This window comes from Microtus pennsylvanicus, chromosome 13 (genome assembly GCF_037038515.1).
Source record: "Microtus pennsylvanicus isolate mMicPen1 chromosome 13, mMicPen1.hap1, whole genome shotgun sequence".
Taxonomy (NCBI): Eukaryota; Metazoa; Chordata; class Mammalia; order Rodentia; family Cricetidae; genus Microtus; species Microtus pennsylvanicus.
The window spans coordinates 35,236,616-35,260,612 of NC_134591.1; the positions used below are offsets into that span (position 1 = coordinate 35,236,616).

General features: G+C 38.9%; 2 protein-coding genes across 10 annotated transcripts in view; one reads left to right on the forward strand and one right to left on the reverse strand.

Moving 5' to 3' along the window:
- Positions 1–220: 220 nt before the first annotated feature.
- Usp1 (ubiquitin specific peptidase 1) lies at positions 221–11,936 on the forward strand. The gene is made up of 9 exons (XM_075945481.1): positions 221–356; positions 2,646–2,884; positions 4,365–4,485; positions 5,008–5,112; positions 6,156–6,316; positions 7,426–8,117; positions 8,740–8,910; positions 9,448–9,649; positions 10,462–11,936. Exons 2-9 carry the CDS (start codon positions 2,715–2,717, stop codon positions 11,189–11,191), a joined length of 2,352 nt encoding a protein of 783 aa, XP_075801596.1. The 5' UTR covers positions 221–356; positions 2,646–2,714; the 3' UTR covers positions 11,192–11,936.
- Positions 11,937–13,434: 1,498 nt separating this feature from the next.
- Dock7 (dedicator of cytokinesis 7) overlaps positions 13,435–23,997 on the reverse strand; it is a 189,995-nt gene continuing 179,432 nt past the window's right edge. For 5 of the 9 annotated variants that reach the window (XM_075946993.1, XM_075946989.1, XM_075946988.1 and 2 more), the window contains 3 exons: positions 23,666–23,772; positions 17,182–17,349; positions 13,682–13,872 (listed from right to left, as the gene is read on the reverse strand). In XM_075946993.1, the coding sequence (XP_075803108.1) occupies positions 13,830–13,872; positions 17,182–17,349; positions 23,666–23,772 (318 nt within the window). In that variant the 3' untranslated portion in view covers positions 13,682–13,829. Of the gene's footprint in view, positions 13,873–17,181; positions 17,350–23,665; positions 23,773–23,997 lie in introns of all 9 variants that reach the window. The other 4 variants (XM_075946991.1, XM_075946992.1, XM_075946986.1 and 1 more) reach the window with 1 other exon arrangement.

Below are 23,997 nucleotides of genomic sequence, written 5' to 3' on the forward strand. Positions count from 1 at the left end.
AGCCGCGACGCTGGCGCGGGCGGGGGTTCACTCGCGGGGGTCCTGAGACTGAGGAAAACGCGCCAAGTTCCCGTCGGTGGCCGAGCGGGGACCCTCCGGCTCGGGAGCGCCGCCACCACTGTGCAGCCCGGAGCCTTCCCGGCCGGGCTGCGCCGGGGATGTAGTGGGGCCGCGGCGGGCAGGACCGAGCGGCGGCCCGGCTCCCGCTCCGCGGACGAATGGTCACTCCCCCGCGGGAGACACTTACCTGCGAGCCTTCTCCCGGGACTGCGGCGGGGCTCACCTGTCGCGCCCGCACTCTGCCCGGCTGGTCTCCCCGGCGGCGGCGCCGCGGACTCGCTCAGGGCCATGACTGGGTAAGGAGGGCCGGGGCTTCGGGGCTCCGCGGTTGCGGGGCAGGTGCGGACTGTGGGGAGCCCCCCCCGGCCCGGGCTGCGCTGCGGGAGGTCGGGGGGGGGAGCGGGCGGGCGCGGCGACCCCGGGGCGGCCACCCGGCAGCTTGTGTCTCTCCGCCCGCGCCTTTCGTAACAGGAGCGCTGGCCCGGAGGAGAGGTGTTTGCCATCGCTGTGTCCCGGATCGGGGTTTGCGAAATTTTACCGCGCATTTTCTTGACTTACACTTTCCCCAGAAGTGTGAACGGCGCCACGTGTCTTAACCCTGCGCCCAAGATCTTGTCTTTATTGTTTCACACTTTTCTTTAAAAAATAGTTGAGTACTGTGCTTTTACTCAGATTTGAAAAGCAATGGGTCGGGGGTCCCCGGTGTCATTTGGTCAGGAAGGTTTACCGTTAAGTTCATCGTACGAAGCTTGGTTTATAAAGTTCGCGAGAGATGTTTTTGCCCGAAAGCCCCTGCTTAGAAGGGAGGGTGAGAACGTAAGATCGGGCACCTGGGAAAGTGTCACCCTCTCGGCGACCGTCAGTGCTGGTTGTTTGGAGGGGCCGGGAGGGGATGGTCGGCTGAGGTGAGGTCCGCTATTTCAGCTGACTGATCACTTTCTCCGTCTCCCATTGGCTCCCAGCAAGGCACCTTTCTCGAGTCGTTAATGCTTGGGGCTCTCTGACAGTTTAGCGAAGGCTGATTTGTTATTATTCATAACGTTCATGTTTTCATTATCAAATAATAGTAGCAGCTTATTGATAATGTTTCATCAGGAATATTAAGAGGCCAGGAGACAAAATTTAAGATGCAGACAAGATGGGAAAATTCGTCAGCTTAAAGTTCTTCCTGAGATGATTCCCCAAAAATGTTTCCACTGCACTGTACACTGTAGTTAATGTTTAGGGGTAGGAGTTGAGTGGCTTTTTGTGTACCTCAATTTACTACTCAGGTACCTACATTTGAAACTCGTTCATATTTTAGGGATATTGAGATGAGAAAGTATTTTTCTTCTAGATATCCCAAGTGAAAAATAAACTTCTATAAAGTATCACAAATATTGCCATATCCTTTTTTCCTTCCATTTTGAAGTTTTTACCTTGAAACAGGGTAGAAACCTTGTTCAGTGTAGTTTAAATCATAGAGTTTAGAAATAATTGGAGCTGGGTGTGGTGGCTCACAGAACATTCAAAGCAGCACTAGGGAGAGGCCGAGGCAGGTGGATCTCTGAGTTCCAGGCCAGCCTACATGCGGCATTCAAAGACAGCCAGGGCTGTACAGTGAGACCCTGCTCCAAAACAAAATTGGAAAACTAAAGAATACTGTAATTTTTAATGACATGGAGCAAATTTTTCCACCCATGGTTCCAGCTTTGTATGTGTAGCTTCTTTCGGATTTTATAACTAAAGGCCGGATAATGTGCTTTTCTCTGTATGTGAATTACAGCTGTGTAGAGACTTCATTGTGTATATCATAAATTGACTATAATGGCCTTGGAAAGAACATTCTTCAGTGTTCCTACTATTGTGGCTTTTCATTTGTCTCTGGGCTTTTTTTCTTTACAATTAGAGACGTTTTGTGTAAACCTATTTTTTTAAGCTGGTGTGTGTGTGTGTGTGTGTGTGTTTGGATGTGCACACAAAGGTCAGAGGGCACCTTCAGAAGTTGGGTTCCTGGGCTCAAGCTCAAGTTGTCAGGCTTATTATAATTAGCAAGTGCCTTTACTCACTTGGTCACCTTACCAGCTCTGGGTTTTTACTTAATTCTATGACTTTATTGTGCTTTGTGTATGATTTTACTAAATGGGTATTTTGTGATGTGGCCCTTTATATATACTGAAGACTTTAGTAGTACATCTTTGAGAAAGTTAGACAGTGTAGCTTCATTTAATCCATCAGTTCTCACCTTGTGGATTGTGACTCCGTGGTGGTCAAATGACTCTTTTACAGGGGTTGCATACCAGAGATCCTGCATATCATATTTACATTGTGATTTGTAACAGTAGCAAAATTACAGTTAGGAAGTAGCACACAATAATTTTATGGTTGGGGGTCACCACAACATGAGGAACTGTATTAAAGGGTTGCAGCATTAGGAAGGTTGAGAAGCACCGATTGAAGCAACAATCCCTAAGTGTCTACTGTCAGGTGTTAGGTTTCTAAATATGGTGTCCTGGTGTGCACCATTCTTTTAGCTTTCACAGTTGTTAATTTGGTCACCTACACCTGATGACTAACTACACCCTTTTTGTTTGTGTGATTAACAGATACAATTGGTGATTACAGCTGCCTTCTAAAAGCTAATTCTCGTCAACTCCTCGCAATTTTAAAAGAAAATGCCTGGTGTCATACCTAGTGAAAGTAATGGGCTTGCAAGAGGGAGTCCCTCAAAGAAAAACAGACTTTCTTTGAAGTTTTTTCAGAAAAAGGAAACTAAAAGAGCTTTAGATTTCACCGATTCTCAAGAAAATGAAGAAAAAGCTTCTGAATATAGAGGATCTGAGATGTATGTATTTTATTTTAAATATATTTCTGTACTTTATTCTGAGTCAATGAAGGAACACTGAACTTGGGTTGATACTTCTGCACTGACCTGACAGTTGACATAGGTTAAATACTCAAGAATTTGCATTCAGTGAGACAAGATGTGTCCTGGTGATTTCTCCTAGGGTCACACCCACAGCATTAACTCATTAGCATAACAGCTGCCTTGTGAGTGGTTGAGACTAAATTGGGGTACTATCAAGTGAAATTAGAGCCAGGCTGCGGTGGTGCAGGTCTTTAATCCCAGCACTTGGGAGGCCGAGACAAGCGTGTCTCTGTGAGTTCAAGGCCAGTCTGCTCTACTGAGGGAGTTCCGGGACTGTCTTTAAAGCTACAGAGAAACCCTGTCTTTAAAAATCAAAAAAAAAGGGGGGGGGGTAGGGTTGGTTGGGCGGAGAAACCATCAGTTTATGCAGGGCATTGCATGTACAGACGAGATTTTCTTTGGTTTGGTTCAGAAGACTTGACTCCAGAACAACTCAGAAGCAGGAGAGTTGCACATTATATTGAAACTGTATTTTAAAAGTGGCTTTTAATGCACATTAATTCTTTAGTCACTAAAAAGCTAAGGAGAGAAGGAATGCATATAAAGTACAGAAGAGTCCAACATAAAAGTGGATAAAGCTAATTCTTTTTCTAGTCTAAACTCATGTTTTCCCTTTTTTATGGTGGATAAGTGCACAAAAAATGTAATTGATGGTGGCAATGTAAAGCCCTGAATGGAACTCCCTGGTTTCAAATGGCTGTCCTATAGGACTGAACAAGTGTTTGAGTGCCTACATTAGTCTAGCTGCATGATGTTTTTATTGTAATTCATTATAATGTAAAGTTATTTTTAAAATAAAATTAAGGAATAAAAGTGAATATTTTAAAATTACTCTAGTTGGGGTCTTAGTTCAACAAATGGGTGGTTTGTTGGGTAACAAAATTAGATTTTATCCCGTGTATGTTTTCCCAGTGATTGTTAGGGTTAGTTTTATAGCTCAGTGATCTCCTGGGTTCAATCCCAAGTACCAAAGATGGAAAAAAGGTGACCTATTTAAGTGAGGAAAAGCAGTCTAATTCTCTTCATAGACTTTCTTCTAAACCTTTACGAATAGGACCTAGTGTATAACCTCTTTAAATAGTGTTGCTAATTATTAGCTCATTCCCAGGTTTATATTCATAATTAAATTGATTAAAAATGTCCCAGTAGGTGAAAGAAACCACCATATCAGTTCATTTACTTTTATGGGACTAACATCCTCTTTAGGGAATTATCTGGAGGTTTGTAGAGTGTGACTTAAAGTCTCTACGGGGGTATGCTTATTTTGAGTCTGAAATGTTTCCTCTTGAAACTGCCATCTGACTGTTCATATCATACCCCATTGTAAAAACCTAAACTTAGCACAGCAGCCTTCCCACTTTGGGGTTTACATCATCTCTTCCCTGTATGTTAACAGTGACCAGGTTGTTCCTGCTGCACAGTCCTCACCAATAAACTGTGAGAAGAGAGAGAACTTGTTACCATTTGTGGGACTGAATAATCTCGGCAACACTTGCTATCTAAATAGCATTCTTCAGGTAAAATGATGTAATGTTTAATGTTTCTTGAAAATTTTAGATTACTGAATGGCTTTGTCTATACTTTGTTTACCTTTATTTGTAAACAAACCAAATTAGGCTATAATACGCTAACTACATCTTATTAAACTTCCTGTGGGGTAAGAAAAAACAAAGGGGAGATATTAAAATTGGGAAAATTGCTTAAAAGGAAGGTGCCAAACCATCCCCCCCTTCTTTGCCTGCTTTATTCCTGGTGCTGTGTCCACTTAAAAACTCTTGTTATTTTGTGTACTCTTAAAATTTTTTGTCGCTTTTTTTTTGTCCTTGTAATCTTAATCTTATTAATGTATCTACCTAGGTTCAGTAAGTGCTACTGAGAGTTAGTAGAACAGTGGGTTAGTATTGATGGGGTAGAGAACAAGTTTTCATAATGGTCTTAACATCTGATTTTTAGGTAAGACATTAAAAGTGCCCTATAGAAGGCATTAGTGATTTTAGGTGTATTGTTTGCTCAGTACTTAGACAATGTCCCTTTTGTAGGTGTTATACTTTTGTCCTGGTTTTAAATCTGGAGTGAAACACTTATTTAATATTATTTCAAGGAAGAAAGAAGCTCTGAAGGATGACTCTAATCAAAAAGATAAGGTAAAAAATTAATTTGGTTTTGTTTTGTTTTTGTTTGTGTTTTTTTGGGACAAGATTTCTTTGTAGCTTTGGAGCCTGTTCTGGAACTAGCTCTAGTGGCCTTGAACTCACAGAGATCTGCCTGCTTCCTGAGTGCTGGGATTAAAGGCGTGCACCACCACTGCCTGGCCAAAAATTTGAAAAGCAAAATAATATAGGGGGAAGGCCATGCATGGTGGTGCACACCTTTAATCCCAGACACAAGTGGATCTCTGAGGCTGAGGTCAAGCCTGGTTTGTCTCTATTTGATTTCTTGACCAGACAGGGCTACACAGTGACACCCTGTCTCAACAACAAAAAACAACTCACACAAACTAATGGGAGGAGTTAAATTTATTTGATAAGTAAGAGGTTAATAGGTTAATATTAATGTTAAATAAAAGGCCGGGTGGTGATGGCGAACACCTTTAATCCCAGCACTCGGGAGGCAGAGGCAGGCGCATCTCTTTGAGTTCGAGGCCAGCCTGGTCTACAAGAGCTAGTTCCAGGACAGGAACCAAAAAGCTACGGAGAAACCCTGTCTTGAAACCCCCCCCCCCAAAAAAAAGTTGAATAAAAGGTAATAGATTATTAGGAGAGTTCAGAACAATGGTGATAGGTTATTTCTGTTGATTTATAAACAAGAATTAAGCTTTTAAGCACTGTATATTATAGTATTTTTTTATTCTGATAAAGGACCTTACTAGATTATTCAGTCTTGTGTAGAGGGTTTTTTTTTTTTTGGTTTATTTTTTATGCATTGTTTACTAGACAAGTGAAGCTCCACCACTGAGCCACATTCCTAGCCTGAAATGCAAATGAATACATTAAAAGAAAACTGATTAGAAAATCACTTTTCCATTTAGAAAGCAACAGGAAAAAACTCTAAAATGAAAAAAGTTGACGTGTGTTTAATGGAATTTTTGTTGTACTAAAATTAAAATTAGAAGAGCTGCATTATTCAGTTAGACTAAGAAGTAAAGAGGTACGTATTTAATGTTTATAAATTATTTTTTTCTTGATAGGGAAGCTGCAAAGAAGATCCTTTGGCAAGTTATGAGCTTATATACAGTTTACAGTCCTTAATAATTTCAGTTGAACAGCTTCAGGCTAGTTTTCTCTTAAATCCAGAGAAATATACAGATGAACTTGCTACACAGCCAAGACGACTGCTTAACACACTCAGGTATAACCTCTCTAACACAATTTTATAATTCTTTGTCCGTTTCTGTTATTAGACAAGAGTGATATATGAATAAATGGCAAGAAAATTGAAGCTTCTAGACTCACAGCCTTTTATATCCCAGAGGCTTTGAAAATTAATTTTTAAAAATAAATTATGCTAAGTTAATTAGATTCAAATTTATATTAGTCTATTTATATTCTTTACTCATAGTTCTTTCTGATGTGAATCAGTAAATTTTCTATCAAAAGATTGTGTGATTATAGGATACTGCCACATATGTTGATGATTCATACTTTTATATGTGCTATATTACACTCCTTAAAAATACGGATATATGTGGTATGTGGGCTCCACATCAGATCAGTCTCTGGTGGTAAAGCCTAGGTATTAATACAATTACTGATTTTTGTGGTACTAAGGATCAAACCCAGGCCTTGTGCATGCTTGAGCATACACTCCATCATTGATCAACATCCTATAGATCCATATTGTCATCTGAAAATGAAAATACCAGAATTCCTAAACACATATGGTCCTAAAAATTTCAGATTAGAAATACAAAATGTATTATGCATAAAAACTGCAGTTTCTAAATACTTATTATATGTGCTTAAAAATTAACATACACACATGATCCATAACATTAAGAAAATTTCATAATGAGACCTGACTTAAAAATCTCTTTAGTTTTTGAATAGATGTAGGCCCAGGACATTTATTTACCTTTGTTATGAGGCATTATAAAATGGTGGCCAAGAGCTGATTCTGGACCCTCACTTTGTATCTCTTATGACCCTTTTAGGCAAGTTATTTAGCCTCCTGGCATCTGTCAGTAGTTACTTAATGGTAGTTACTGTGCAGGACACACAGCATTTCTAATAAAACCTCATATGGCATAGCACTGTCAGCATTAGTTATTCATAATATTTAGAAGAGGGTCACAGTATGGTGATAATAAAGTACGGTAAAATTGGTTTTTACTTTCAACTGTAAATTTAGGTAAGAGGTTTCAAATTAGAATACTTTTGGATATTTAAAATAGTTGATGGAAAATTTTTATGTTACTATACAAAACTAGAATTAGCTAAAATGAACACTTCTATTGATAGGGAGCTCAACCCTATGTATGAAGGTTATCTACAGCATGATGCACAGGAAGTGCTCCAGTGTATTCTGGGAAACATTCAAGAAACATGCCAACTCCTGAAAAAAGACGAAGTGAAAAGTTTGCCTGAATTATCTACAAAGGTAGAAGAAAAATCTCATCAGAAAGAGGAACTAAGAGGAGTTAACAGCATGGAGATTGACAGTATGAGGAATCTGGAGGATTTTAAAGAAAAACTCCCAAAAGGAAACTGGAAAAGGAAATGTGACAGTGAGTCTGGTAACATGAAGAAGAAAGTTAAGTTGTCCAAGGAGTCTCAGTCACTGGAAGAGAACCAGAGACAAACTAGGTCAAAAAGAAAAGCTGCTGGCGACACCTTAGAGTCTTCTCCTAACATCGTCCCCAAGTGTGTTTCTGAAAATGAGAGTGTGAGACCCTCCCAAAAGAAATCAAAAGTTAAAATAAATTGGCTAAAGTCTACAACTAAGCAGCCCAGCATTCTTTCTAAGTTCTGTAGTCTGGGGAAAATAACAACAAACCAGCGATCCAAAGGACAATCTAAAGAAAATGAGTCTGATCTTGAAGAGGACCCAGGGAAACACGAAGGTGATTCTACAGCTAATGGTGGTACAGTCGACTCCCCAGGAAGCAGTGGTACACCTGTGGCCGCTAGTGATGTGAAGCCCATAAACAAAGGTCAGTGTAGTTATTAAAAATGACAAGTTGGGATATTAGTAACTATAGAAATATACAGTAGTTAAGATTTTGTTTTCAGAAGGTAACTTAAGCATTGGATGTCAACTGTAGTGTTTAAAGTGATATACTTGAGTGTATGAACATGTATTATGTAATACTCTTGTATTAACGTTAGGGTAATTTTGGTCAATGGTTTCTAAAGTAGGGAAGTTCAGTACATTTTTAATGGAAAAGCGGTGGGTTTCCCCCCCTTTTATTTACAGAATATGACATAAACTCATAAGGGACACAATTCAGTGAATCTTATTGAGATTTTGTTTATACATGTACGCATCTTAGGGAAAATCTGTAGTTAATGTGACTGTGCCCGATTTCTTTTTCTTTCTCTGGGGCAATTCTATAAAGACATGTCTTTGGGAGGCAAGTTGAAGATTCAGCTGACTTTATTCTAAGGATAGTAATTTCTATTTAAAATGTTTTTGCTAGTGACTATATTTAATAAATAAGGCACTGCTTAACTAGATGTGAAAAAGGTCTTGTGTTCATGATATACTTCATTTCAGTGGGAAATTGATGAATTGGAGTATACTTTATAGACTTAATTTTCCTGTTTTCATTTTAGGTGCAGAACAAATTGGTTTTGAACTCGTAGAGAAATTATTTCAAGGTCAGCTAGTATTAAGAACTCGCTGTTTGGAATGTGAAAGCTTAACAGAAAGAAGAGAAGATTTCCAGGATATTAGTGTCCCAGTACAAGAAGATGAGCTTTCTAAAGTTGAGGAGAGCTCTGAAAGTAAGCAAATGGGAGCCTGTGTGCACCGTGGTATAGTCAGTTTTCTCCAGAATAGTGTAGTATCCTTTGTATATAATATATAGCTTTCCTGTTATTTTGCACCATTTATTAATTATATTTATGGAATTGTAGCATTTTAATTTGAAATGTTGGAATGCAAAAATGAAATACTTTAATATTGGAGACCCTAATATTTGGTAACTGGAGTTGTTTTAAAATTAAATATTTGAGCCACTGTTGTGTTGAGTGTAAACCATGAAAAGTATAGACTGTCCTGAGAAGTCATGAGGCCGGCTGGAGATACTGGCAGTTGACTTACACTTAGCAGGGACTGGGCTGACCTGGCTTTTTTTCTTTTTTTGGCTAATAATATTTAGAAGACATGTATGTGTACTTTCAGGATAACTGAAAGCAAATGAAATCTTTTTAGATGTTGGGGATGGGTTATTTGAAACTGAATGATTATATTGCACATGAAACCTTCTTTAATTTTTGAATGTCTGAAAGATACTATGAGTGAACAATTCTGTTTTATAGTTTCTCCAGAGCCAAAAACAGAAATGAAGACCTTGAGATGGGCAATTTCACAATTTGCTTCAGTGGAAAGAATTGTAGGGGAAGACAAATATTTCTGTGAAAATTGCCATCATTATACGGAAGCAGAGCGAAGTCTCTTATTTGATAAAATGCCTGAAGTTATCACTATCCATCTGAAGTGCTTTGCTGCTAGTGGCTTGGAGTGAGTATTGTGAATGAACTGAGGGTCTGTCAGAAACAACTCTGCTCTCTGCAGGTGGGCTGTCAGGGCATGCATCCTACATAACTGCTCTTGGGGGCTGGTAGTACAGCTCAGATAGTGTGCTTGTCTAGCAAAGGTGAGCTCTCAGATTTGGTCTCTAGCACCAAAAGAAAAATAAAAAACTAGTACAATTCTCAAATATATCCTTTCTTATTCATTATGTAGGTGCTAGTTGTAGCTTTAGTGGAACTGACTGAAATGGAGAAATCTTTAATACTTCTTTCCTTCCCCTTCTTTGAGACAGGGTTTCACTGTTAACAGCCATAGCTGGCCTCAAAATACAGCTGTCCCCTTGCCTCAGAGGCTGCAGCTAGAATTAGAGGTGTGAGCCACCAGACTCATGCATACTTTTTGGGAATATAACAAAGCAAAATTCTTTTCAGTTTTAAGGAAAGTTGGAAATTGAACTCATCTCTGAAAACTGGAGAAATTTTATAGTTGGGAATTTGTCTATAAGTTATTAAAAATAGATATAAAAATGGATGTTTTGGATAATCTGTCTTTTCTGACATGCTGTTGCACACTTCATGGTCTTTCACCTGCCTCTGCTTCCCAAATGCCAGGATTAAAGGTGTGCATTATTACACCTAGGTTCTATTTTAATATTTTTGTGTGTGTGCTTTTTCAAAATTGAGGTCTTAGTCTGTCTTTGCTCATAACTAAACATTAAGGGCTTAATACTTGGTTTCACATTGTGTGTAAAATTTTACATTTAAAATGGAATTACAGGAAACCTTTTTTTCCTTCCAAAGGTTTGACTGTTATGGTGGTGGACTTTCCAAGATCAACACTCCTTTACTGACACCTCTTAAACTGTCCCTAGAAGAATGGAGCACAAAGCCGACTAATGACAGCTATGGATTATTTGCTGTTGTGATGCACAGTGGCATTACCATTAGTAGTGGGCACTATACTGCTTCTGTTAAAGTCACTGACCTTAACAGTCTGGAACTAGATAAAGGGAATTTTGTGGTTGACCAGATGTGTGAGATAGGTAAGCCAGAGCCACTGAATGAGGAAGCAAGGGGGATGGCTGAAAATTACGATGATGAAGTATCAATTAGAGTTGGTGGAAATGCCCAGCCAAGTAAAGTTTTGAACAAAAAAAATGTCGAAGCTGTTGGACTTCTTGGAGGACAAAAGAGCAAAGCAGATTATGAGCTGTACAACAAAGCGTCTAATCCTGATAAGGTTGCCGGGACAGCATTTGCTGAAAATAGAAATTCTGAAACTAATGATACTAATGGGACCCATGAATCTGACAGGAACAAGGAATCCAGTGACCAAACAGGCATTAACATGAATGGATTGGAGAACAAAATTTCATATGTAGTGCAAAGCTTAAAGGAGTACGAGGGGAAGTGGTTGCTTTTTGATGATTCTGAAGTAAAAGTTACAGAAGAAAAGGACTTTTTAAATTCTCTTTCCCCTTCTACATCTCCTACATCTACTCCTTACTTGCTATTTTATAAAAAATTATAGTGAGTATATTTTCCTTGTGTATATATTAAACAGACCTGGACAAACATTGGTAAAGTTGATTATACCTAAGAGTCTTTAGTTTATCTTTTGAAGCTATTGGATATTATTGGTCTCTCTAGACTTTTATATAAATAGTGAGATTTTTAAATACTGAAAACCATGTTAATTTTTAGAATCATTTTCCATAGTAGAGACTAGTGATGCATAAATAAGCTTCTGGGAACAAACTTGTATAGGTACTAAATAATCCAAAATAGAAGTTTGAAAGCAGTTAACACTTTTGGATTTACACAATCTTTTGTGTTTGCTTTTTAAAATAAAGTGCTTGTATTTGTATTCTTCATATTTTGGGGTAATTATCTACTTGATGTTTATAGGTCTGGCTTTTTCACCTGAGAAACAGAATCTCATTCAGTATATTTAGTTTTATAGTAGTCATGGAGCCAAATCTTTGGGCTGTATCAGAGGCACGAAGTCCAGAATGTGTATATTCACAATGATGTACATTTTGTGCCTTCAATAACTTTGGAAAGCGTCTCAGAAAAGCTGACAGTCCCTCTATCTTCATAAGAATTTTATATGTATTTATGAAGATGACTCTAGTCAATCTTTTGGGCATGACTAATTTGTATCTCTTCATATTCATTCTGCACGATCTGTATATAGTACATCGACCTAGAGGTATGACCTTTAACTTTTTTAAAAACTGGGAGGTCAATAAAATTTAAGCTGTTTAACAACCATGTATATAAATGTGTGGTTTTTAAATGCATATTTTTATCAAAGTGGAGTTCTTAAAAACAAATGTGTACATACAAGAGAGAATAATCATGTATAATTACCTTCAATACTCAATTTCTGGCAGTGGAGAGCAGAGGTGAAAAGCATTTTTAGAGAGAAACTACTTAAGTCCATCCAAGTTGTCTTAGTTTTAAGACTCTATGTTCAGCACACATAGAAGGTTGACAAAGTTTTAAGTCACTTGTTTTAGGACCATAAGGGACATTCTTGGCATTAAGCTTTTCTTAGAAATGAGTAAGTAAATAATGCTATTGGAGTAACATTTCATTCTGATAGGAAAGGTTGCTTATTCCATTAACATTCTCCCACAGATGGTGCATGGGAATGAAGTCTGCTTGCCTTCTCAGTAGTTGACAATCACTGGTGAATCTTAAAAATCACCATCCTGTGCTATATCAGTTAGAGCTGCAGAGAGTTCCAGTCCAGGAAGGTGTTTTCAGAAAGCATTGCCAGGAAATATAACAAAACGGAGTAAGAAGTCATTCTAACTCATGAGAAAATAACTGGTATTTTATAACTAAATCATAATTGCATAAATCTTAAAGTCCTGCATGCTACCACTGAGATGTGAAACAGCTCAAGTAACAAAGTGAGAAGTGACAGATGTGTACTTAGTGTCTTCTCCCTAATGCTGCCTCCTTTACCTCCCACAACCTACCAGAGAGGGAAAGGGTGCCATTTCTAATGACTCACCAGTACTCAGCACTTAAGGGTATTATCAGTGTTGCTGTTCTGAAAGCCACAGTGCCAAAAATGTTTGAAACATTCAGGAAACGTCAATATTCACTGGGGTAATGGTGCCAAGCGTGTAAAATGTTGATTTTCTCTGTGTAACTTTGTCATATTGAAATTACAATTACTTTGATGACAGCAACTAATTTATGCATTTTGTAAAAACATGTGACTTCTCACTTAATTGGTAGATTAAAACCAGTGAAACCCTAGCTCTGTGTTACCATCAATGATAAGAAATAGCCTTAAAGCAGCTTCTATTTAATAGTTCAGTCAGTGAACTATTAGGTTCATTTGAGGTTAATATATAGGTTAATTTGAGGCACAGAAATCAGTTCAAATTGCTGATTCATGAAGTTGATACTAATAAATGATCCATAAATATCAAGCTGCTGTCATTACCATATTACCAGTATTAGATATTTTGGTATATAATCATTTATAGATTTTTTTTTCTTTTGAGATGTGGTTTCTCTGTAGACTAGGCTGGCCTCCAACTCACAGAGTGCTGCCTCTGTTTCTTGAGTGCTGGAATTAAAGGCCTGTGCTACCACTGCCTGATTTTATGGAAATGTTTTATCAAATACATTTTTGGCAATTCTTAATAGGTCTTTTTTTGGGAGTAGAATCTGCCACCAACCATTTATTTGAACAATTCATTTTTTCCCATTATAATAGAGGAAAAAAAAACAAAATCCCACTCCTTAAAATTAGTGTAAACATTCACATATTTAATAGTACCTTTAAAATAAGCATTACTACATTTAAAATGGTTCCAAAATGAATGAATCTATAAATGGTAATATAAATTAAAAAATAAGAACTTAAAGTAAATAAATTTAACATTAGCTATGGTATAAATAATTATAAATGTGTACTGTACCTTTGAATCATTAAAACTGTTTTTTTAAAAGATGACAGCATGTTACCAGGTTAGACACCACAGCCATGAGCCTGACATGTAACAGCCTGAATCTGGTAGCACATTCTTCAGTGAGTAAATGCTATTGCTTCCAGAATAACATTTAAGTCCTGTGTTGCAATAGACCTCTCAGTCAATGTTGAATACATGGCTCGTTTCAAGCGACTAGAACAAGTGTATACTTTAGAGTTCCATTTTTCGAAGGCTCATTCGGCTGAAGGAATCTCTGAGGAAAATAAGAGAATATGGTTAAGAACGATTTTTAGAAGGTACCAGGTTTTTTTCCCCCTCATAAACTTTTAAGGGTTTTTTGTTTTGTTTTCCCTGCCAGAGACACCTCAATATTTAGATGTTCATCTTACATTTTCTATCATATTCTGGTTTACAGATTTCTCTACAGATTAGATGTATGTGATAGCAGCCACTTTGCCAAATCTATTGATTATTTGTCCAAAAGGTTATTTGGATATCTACTTAAAGGTGCCATGGGAGAGATTTCTGAAGTATTCAGAATTACTATGGTACGTTTTTTTAAATCATAAACTTGAAACCAAACAAGTGTTTCTCAAACTACAGTATCTTCTATGTGGATTTATATATTACTATTTACCATGTGTGAAATTAAGAAAAATTTAAGTTATTTCACAAAGTAGCTGATTATGTTATTTAAAAAACAACAAAAAGCCAGGCGATGGTGGCGCACGCCTTTAATCCCAGCACTCGGAAGAGGCAGGAGGATCTCTGAGTTCGAGACCAGCCTGGTCTGCAAGAGCTAGTTCCAGGACAGGCTCCAAAGCCACAGAGAAACCCTGTCTCGAAACAAACAAACAAACAAAAAAAAACCTTGCAAGGGTAAGGCATAGTGGCTCACACCTTTAATCCTGGCACTCAGGAGGCAGAGACAAGTGGATCTCTGAATTTGAGGTCAGCCAGGGCTGGGCGGTGGTGGCACAGGCCTGTAATCACAGCAATTGGGAGGCAGGCCTGATCTACATTTAAAAAGAGTAGCATTCATACATAACATCTAGCTTAATAGAAGGCCTAAATTCTCCAACCTGCTTCTATGGTCAGTCATCTCACCCGGTTTCTGGAAAAGTCCGTTCTGCCCATATGAGAGTATGAAGATGGTCAAGGTCCCAGATCACATTTGACAAAACAACATTCCAGGTTTTATATTTTAAGCAAAATTAAATCCTAAGAAATTTTTATTTCTTAAATTCTAAAGAGTTAAGGATTTTATTCATAAAATGTCTCTTTATAGATTTCCTTCCTCATGAATTGGTCCTTTTACTCACCCTTTCTAATGTTAGTTAAGTAGGTGCCGTGGGAGTTTAGGAAATGTGGCAGCAGTTACAAAGAGAATGACATTTAGCTTTGAAGTTCAAAGATTGCTTTTTTAGTTCCAGGGGAAAGTTTTAAAGGCTGGATACTACTCATCAAGAAAAGGGATTGTTAACTCTCCAGCTTAAGAGTGCTTTCTGCCCTTGCTCTTACAGAAGACCCAGGTTAGATTCCCAGTACCCATAGGTTGCTCACAACCTTCTGTAACTCCAGTTTGAGGAGATCAGATGGCTTCTAGTCTCCAAGGGCATCTGCATGCACACACACACACAGTCTCTGGGAGTACTGGGGGTGTAATTCAGTTGAGTGCTTGTCTAGCATGCAGCAAGCTCTCTTTTAGTCTCCTAAAACCACACAATCTGGGTCTAGTACCCTTGTAATTGAAGCACTCTGGAGGTGGAGGCAGGACAATCAGAAGTTGATGGCCATTCTCTCCCTACAGATTGAATTCAAGACCAGCCCTGAGTTATAGGATACCTCTGGATGTTCACCTTCCTAGATATGGATGGAGGGGGGAGGACCTAGGACTTACCACAGGGCAGGGAACCCCTGACAGCTCTTTGGACTGGAAAGGGAGGGGGAGAGGAGTGCGGGGAAGGGGAGAGGGGTGGGAGGAGGGGGAGAAGAGTGGGAGGAGGGGGAGAAGAGTGGGAGGAGGGGGAGGGAAATGGGAGGCTGGTGGGAGGAGGTGGAAATTTTTTTTTTCTTTTCTTTATCCTCCTTTTATCAATAAAAAAATTTAAAAAAAAAAGGAATAAGGCAGACGATTATAGAAAAAAAAAAAAAGAAAAAAAGTTCCCTAGATCTGGGCTTCGCAATGTATGCCTGGGCAGTAGATGCAGGAAAATGGTCAAAGGTCAACCTGGCTTAAGTAGCAACACTTCAAATCACTGCCACCTTCCAAACAAAACCACCAAACCAAACAACAAAACCCAAAAATTCCTCAGAACCAAAAACTGCATGCCGATATTAAGTTCAGAGGACTAGACTAGGGAGATGACAGGAGCCTGAAACTATGTTGTGCTGAAGGAACTTCCTCCAGCTGTAACAGACTCAGCACAGGAAGGACTGGAGAGTGAAGGAGAAACTGGAATTAGAATTTGCCAACTGCTTGATCACTGGATACCTTGCACCTTCACATCCCCTGGGGCTCCTGACCTGCTGGGGCTGATGGCGATGAGTGCAGGCAGCTGGAGATTTCAGAAAGTCTGAAGGGAAAGCTAAAAATGAAGGTGCTTCTTTCTGTCTGGGAATTCTGAGAGGAACTTTCCCCATCCATGGATGTAGGATAGGAGTATACATTTTGTATTTCCTCAGTAGTCCAGGGGGAGATAGATGCTCCCTGGAGGATGTGACATAAAGCAGGCCCTTGGCTGATTTCTTCTTTCCTTTTCTAAGACAGCATTTGTCTATGTGGCCCAGACTCCTTGAATTTACAGCCCTGCTTCAGCTTCTCCAATACTAGTATGACAGCAGTATACGGTAGCTATTTTTCTGAATGGCTATGCGAATTGTTTCATTCAGTGGCTTCTCAAAGGTTATCAAACAACGTAATTAGTTATCAAACAAAAGGGTGATAAAACCGCCACAATAATCCAACAGATAAACAGAAATTTTTTAAAAAATGTGAAAAAAGGGCAGCTTATTTTTATCAGTTTCTGCCCAGTTTGCAGAGCTCAGGTGTTACAGAATGAATGACTGTCACCGCCATGGGTTCTTCATCTGCAATGGTATCTTCACCATAGTCCACCTCAGGTACTAAGCCTGGGGCAAGTACTTCTCGTGTGGAACCAGGATGCAATCGTAGAAAATTCCAAGTCCTTTTTGACTTGTCAAAAAGAGAACACTACTGATGCCCTGGGACAGTCAGGTCACCTGCTTTAATCTGTGGCAAGGTTATGTAGACTATTGGCCCTGGCTGAGGAAAACGAAGAACGAGCTCATGAAACATTTTAGTGAATTCTCTCACAAAAGTGCCAGAAGCTGGGACAGGACTTTGAATAGGTTTATGAAGGCAGACTTAGGAGGACTGTTCCAATTAGCGTATCGTCCACAGAAAAGGCTGACTTTCAGACTGATCAGGGGACAAGTGGCAATGGCTCATATACTAGTTGAATTTATTAGGTTTTGGGGGATTAAAATCGATCAGTTTTTCTTTTCCTAAGACGCTCCAAGGAAGAAGCACAGAGCGTACCTGTGGCAGGTGACAGGCAGTGCTGCCTTGTACAGCTGAGGGATTTTTCTGTTTATCAGTGGCTGCAAGGCCTCTTTAAGGCGGTGATAGTTTCTCTCCAGTTCTCTTTGATACTCCTTTTGATCTGGCCCAATTAAGCTCTTATTTTTTCTTAAGGCATCCTCACACCTAGGGGTAAGAAAAATACATGTTTAGATATTCCCGTCCTGGAAATTCGTAGTCTTACCCACCCAAAGACAGAGACACGTTTACCATGATGACATTCCATATTTCAGCTGATGGCAAATGATTCTCTCTTGTTTTAGGTTTATGGTAGTGTTATGGTTTGCGTATAATATGGCTCTATAGTCTTCATGTGTTGAAGGCTTTGTCCCCAGCTCATGATACCGAGAGGACTGGATCATGAGGGTGCTAACACCATCGGTGACTTATGAGGAGGGTGGGTGGATGGAGCAAAAGGAGTGCTGTGCTTCTGAAGATCTACTCCGCTTCCTCTCTGTGATAATAGTCATCCGAGTTTCTTCAAAATCTGATAAACACTTCCTGTACTCATTAATTTAAATACATATTTCATTAATTTGTAGCCCAGGCTGGTCTAGAACTTGTGATTCTTCTGCCTCAGCTTCTGAGTACTGGGAAGTGTGTGCCACCATATCTGACTTTCACAGTGATAGGAGATCAAATGGGAGCGGTGGCACATGCCTATAACCCTAGTGGCTGAGAGTCTGAAGCAGAACAGCAAGGCTCACGTGAGCTGTCTCAACACAACAGTCATAGCAATATATGTATATCATTATCTCCTTGCCTGTGAATGCTTAGACAAATGTATAGTTTTAAATGCTTATATTATAAAGAAGAGGCCATCAAGCTTGACAACCTGATTCCAGACACCTGTAACTTGTCTTCTGGTCCAGAGCATTTGCATGTGTGTGCATACACAAACACAAATGGAATTTTAAAATTAAAAAGAGTGTTAGTTTCAAATACTAAGCAATTTTAGCAGACTAAGCTTAAAATATGAATTTAAAGTGTGTATCACCTAGGTGAACACGTGGACCCCAAATCTCTTGTATATGTGGTATCCCATTCAGACATTCTTCTATGTACATGTTTTATATTTATATGCTTTGCAATAGGAGCACAGCCAGTAGTCTCCAAATATATCCAAAATATACCAGCTAGAGGAAAAAAAGTACATACATTCATATAATGGAACACACAAAAATTAAGTAACGCAACATTTATAATCACTGAAGACAGCAGCTGACAAAAACCAGTACACACTATTCATTTATATAAGACTAAAAGGATGTAAAATGGCACATCACTCAGGGATTCAGTCATTTCTGATAAAACTGTAAAAACAGGAAAACAAGAACAGAATTCAGGACACTTCTGGAAGTGTCACTTCAGGAGAGGAGGATGACAGCAGAGTATAGAAACAGATTGTTTTAATTCAAGATTAATGAAGATAAATTTTAAGAGAATTTCAGACCAAAAGTAAGTACACAGACAGTATTATTTTTAGTAATTAAGAACAAATCGAAGTGTCATGAAAATAGATCAGCAAGAGACACCCTATTTATAGGGGTTTTAATAAAGCTGGGGGCTGAGACTAGAGTGCTGGCATTCATGGCATTATTAGTGCTGAGACATTTTGGGGTGTATACTATATTAAGAGCCAATAAAAAGGTTTATTTTGGCTCAGTGATTTCATGATGGAAATTTTAATTCAACAAAAGAAAGAAGACCCACTGTGCTATAAATTACATCACATTTAAATTCAAACTGGGGAAAACAATATCAAATCAGTTAAACTGATGAATATCACCATTTAAATAATGATTCTAATTTTAACTGAAATATAGTTTAAGATTATATTTAAACTGTGAACTATGATATTTTGTATGTGTGTGTGTTAGTAGAAACACACAGCTAACAGAAAAAAAAGGCATGGCATGGCAGGAATGGTGGTGCACACCTTCAATCCAAGTACTTGTGAGGCAGAGGCAGGCAGATCTCTGCGAGTTCGAGGCCAGTCTGGTCTACAAAGAGAGTTATTACACTGAGAAACCTTGTCTCAAAAAAACCAAAAAAAATAACAGAGTACTGACTCTAATTCTTTCTTCCCCCAACTCCCCACCCTTTCTCTTCAAAACAAGTTTTCAACCTGAGGCCCAAGTGGAGTGAACCTCATTGTATAACCCAGGATACCTTCAAACTCACAGCTATCCTCCTGTTTCAGTCTCCAAGTGACTTATAGCTATGTGGTACCAACCAGCTATGTAACTTTTTCTCCAAGGTTTATATGATGAAGCATTTAAAAACTTTTGGCCTTTTTTTTTATAATCAAAAAGGAGAAAGTTCTCTGTCCTGACAATACCACATAAGAAGTCGTGTTGACTACAAGAATTCATTCCTCTGAAGTAAGTCTCTCTAGTGTTAGGATGCAGCTAAGGAGTCCTGGACATGCCTTCTTTATGTGAGACACTGCCTTTTATACCAAGTACCAAAAAAGAAAAAGCAAATTAAGTATATCCAAAAAGATAACTGTTTACAATTGCAGTCCTGATAAAACATCTTAAAACAATAGCAAGCAAAAAGTTATCTGATCGTCTATTATTAAATTCCAATGACCCATGTATTATCCCATGATCACTTGGCCCAAAGACAGCAGGATTTATTTTGTTGTTTTAAACCTCCTAAGTAATGAAATTAATGCTAGCAATCTGTGAATTTCGTAAGTATGAAATACTACATCTTCCAGGAAGTGACACAGGTCTTGTGTTCATGTAAGTAACTATGTTTCCTGCTATTTTCTAAGATCAATCCTATGAGGCCATCTAGCCAAATGATTACATTATAGGATACATAGAACTAAATAAAGCTCTTATAGCAAACTCAGGAAATAATCAACAGAGTGAAGGAACAATCTACATATGGGCAAAAATAGTTTGACTAGGGCACACACATGGTGGCTCACAATCATCTGTAACTCTAGTGCATGTAACTCCCTCTTCTGGCCTTTGCAGGCACCAGACACAATCATGATACACAGGCACACATATAGGTAAAACACCTGTACACATAAAAAGAAGCTTAAAAAACAAAAACAAAATAGAACTACCAAATGGCAGAACAACCCATAACCAGGTCTACCCCCAAGAGAAATAATCAGTCTGTTAGGCAAAAAGACATTTATAACCCACCCCCACTTCATTCACTGCAGCATGATTCACAATAGCCAAGGAGTTGGAACAACCTACGCCAGCCATCTATCAAATGATGAAGAGGGTTAACAGGGGTGGGCAGGAGATGAGAGAGGTAGAGGGTGAGAGACTTAAGAATGTATTACATAAATGTATGAAACTGTCAAAGAACAAATTTAATAATAAAAAGGGGGGGAAGCTGGGGAGGAGGCTGTCTAAGCATGAAGACCTGAGCCCAATCCCCTAGCACACATGGAAAAACCAAAACCACAACAATGATGAGGAGCCAGGTGTGGAGTTCCATATACAAATTAATCTCAGTGGTGGATGGGTGGAGAGGAGAGAGCAGACAGGAGGAGGCATGGAGCTCACTAGCCAGTCAATCTAGTTTGCTCAGGAAGAGACTTTCAAAATAGAAGGTAGAAAATGCTGGAGGAGGTCACCCAATTTCAACTTTAGGTTTCTGTTTGCATGCATATACAAATATACAAGCATGGTACATATATATAATGGAATACATTTTAGCCTTAAAATCGAGTCTTATTCACAACAACTCATAAGAAAACAGATATTGTACAGAGTGAAATAAGTCTAGCTCAGGAAGACAGGTATTATACATGTGTAATCTAAAAATGTGATTCCCAAAGAAGTTGGGACTAGAACAGTGGTTACCAGAAGTTGGGGAGAAGGATGGGACAATGGGCAGAGAGACTGGCAAAGGATGCTTAGCTATATCAGACTGGACTGAGACACTGTGGTATGCTATTACAAATTAGGGTAACCAAAGACAACAGTGTGCTATACTATATCCTAAAAAGTTAGAAGAAAAGATTTTGAACTATTTTTGCTACTAAGAAATGGTTAAGTGTCTGAGGATATATATATATGAATGATGTAGTGTATTCATGGATCAAAACATATCAATGTATCAGTTAAAAACAAATTTACATTTAAAAATCACAAAATTTCATAGAACTGATTGTTTGTTTGTTTTTTTTTGTGACAGAGTCTGGTTCAGTCCAGTCTGGCCTCAGTTGCCAGATAAAAGATGTCCCTGAACCTCTAATTCTCCTGGATGTACCTCTTAAACTCTGAGATTAAGTATAGCTGTATGCTTAAATGTTTTATGTAATCCTAGGGATCAAACCTAGAAGGACTCCATGCATGCTACATACACAGACACTCTTACCAGCTGAGCTGTGTTCCCCAGACCCCAGATAAAGCTTTTTAAGTTTTTATTTTGGGTGTCTGTAAAGCTCAGGTGAAAGGAACTGAGAGTTCTGTAAAGCTAATGCAATGAAAAGGGAAGTGGCAGCACCATCCACATTTACTGATGATAAAAACCAATGTCAGGTGCTGTGGGATAATGCTTTTATACACTGTAAAGATTTGTCACTCATATTGGTTTAATAAAATGCTGATTGGTCAGTAGCCAGGCAGAAAGTATAGATGGGTGACCAAACTCAGAGAATTCTGGGAAGAGAAAGGCAGAGATGCAGTTGCCACACAGACAGAGGAAACAGATGAGAATGCGTCACTGAGAAAACATACCAAGTTTAATTTAGATAAGAATTATGGGTTGATTTAAGTTGTAAGAGCTAGTTAATAATAAGCCTGAGCTAATAGGCCAAACAGTTTATAATTAATATAAGCCTCTGTGTGTTTCTTTGGACTAAATGGATGTGGGACCAGGTGGGACAGAAACTTTTGTCTATAGTTCATAAGTTATTTATAATTTAATAAACACATTCAATAAACAATTTGATAAGATAAACCATGTTAGAAAGTATGAGACAGGGTTCTCTGGCTCAAGCTCTGATGCTTTGTTAGCTGGAACTCAGTCACAATTGTCCAGTGGCTCTTTCAGAAACCTTCGGGAGTGTGGGGGATTAATCCAGTACCTTGGATGTGCTAGGGAAGTACTCTTCCACTGAGCTGCAGCTACAGCCCATGGTACTCTTTAGTCTGACCTTTAGTGCTTCCTAGGTGTTTCTCAGGCCCTTACCCCATGGCTTCTACGGTTTCAGCATCACTGCATTACTGACCATTCTTACACAGATACTGAAAATGGTTCATGGTTTTTCCTTTTTGGTAAATTCTTTTACTTTTTTAATGTTTAAAACCTAGAATTAATTCTTCAAGGTCCACATAAAATGTGTGGAATCGCCGGGCGATGGTGGCGCACGCCTTTAATCCCAGCACTCGGGAGGCAGAGGCAGGCGGATCTCTGTGAGTTCGAGACCAGCCTGGTCTACAGAGCGAGTTCCAGGACAGGCTCCAAAGCCACAGAGAAACCCTGTCTTGAAAAACAAAACAAAAAAACCAAAAAAAAAAGTGTGGAATCTTTCCTAACAATGCCAAGTTATATTAATCATTCTTTCTTTTGTGATCATATTATTAATAAATAAAAATTAGGAATTAATAATGAGTTGATAAAGACTTTTCCCTATTGTTACAAATTCTAATATTTATTGAATACCTATTATGTGCCAAATATTAGTGTAGCAATGCTTTTAGGTTGATTTTGTGCTGGGGGAAGTTAAGATTATACACCAAAGTTGCTGTCCTTAGGTCTCATTACAATGCTGATTTTTGGCTGGCCTCTGGGAATCTGGATCTGGAGAGTGGTTTGCTGTTCCAGATATTTTGTTACTATGTGCCTTCCTCCTGCCAGTTTAGTATGCCATCCCCAACACTCTGCTAGTTTACTGCTGGAGGAATGCACTGGCAGAGGGTCCTCTGAGCTCTAGACATGTGTCTTCCCCTTGCTCATCTTCTATTGTGCAATAAGTCACGGTGACCAGAACAGCGACATGCTGAGTCCTGTGAAGGGGGTGCACTTGAGGCCCTAGACATCTGTGCATTATTTAACCCAGTTTGTAAACCTCTCTGTGAGAGGGAGATTACATTATCTTTCATTTGTTAGGAAACTGAAGATCACAAAGACTAAGTGACCTGAGTAAGGACATAAATACACTGATAAGGTTAGTATTTCAACATATTTTTCTTCCAGTTTTTTGAGGGAGGGAAACTGGTGCTACACACTGAAGAATAATACTAATTGTTTTGGCATAAACAGCAGCTTTCAATGTCAGAGTTGGGTATGAAAGGGTGCAGGTGGATGCTAGTAAAGAATTGTATATGCCATGCAGATTGCTCATCACAGGGAACAAATTCCTAGCTTCTCTTTTCAACAGTTCCTTGTGGCTCTTATCTTAAATTTTGGTACTGGCCATTCTTAATTTGAAGTTCTTTACGCAACAAGCCTCAATTACCTTTTAGTAAAGTCTTTGAAGCAAAGACGCAGCTTGTTGTGATGTCTGAAGAGCTTTGGGTCACCAGGTATTTCAGACAGGAAGACCTGGGCAACCTCCAGAGGTCCCTGAAAAATAAAAGGGAATAATGAAGTGTTTTTATTCTTTAGAGTTATGGAGTTTACCCACAGGGCCATGGCAATGACAGGGCTACATTTACACTGAATACATGCATGTCTTTTACGACTCTTCAGGGACAGCTCAGGTTTTCCTACAATTAGATTTCTCTCTCTCTCTCTCTCTCTCTCTCTCTCTCTCTCTCTCTCTCTCTCTCTCTTAAATTTTACTATTTT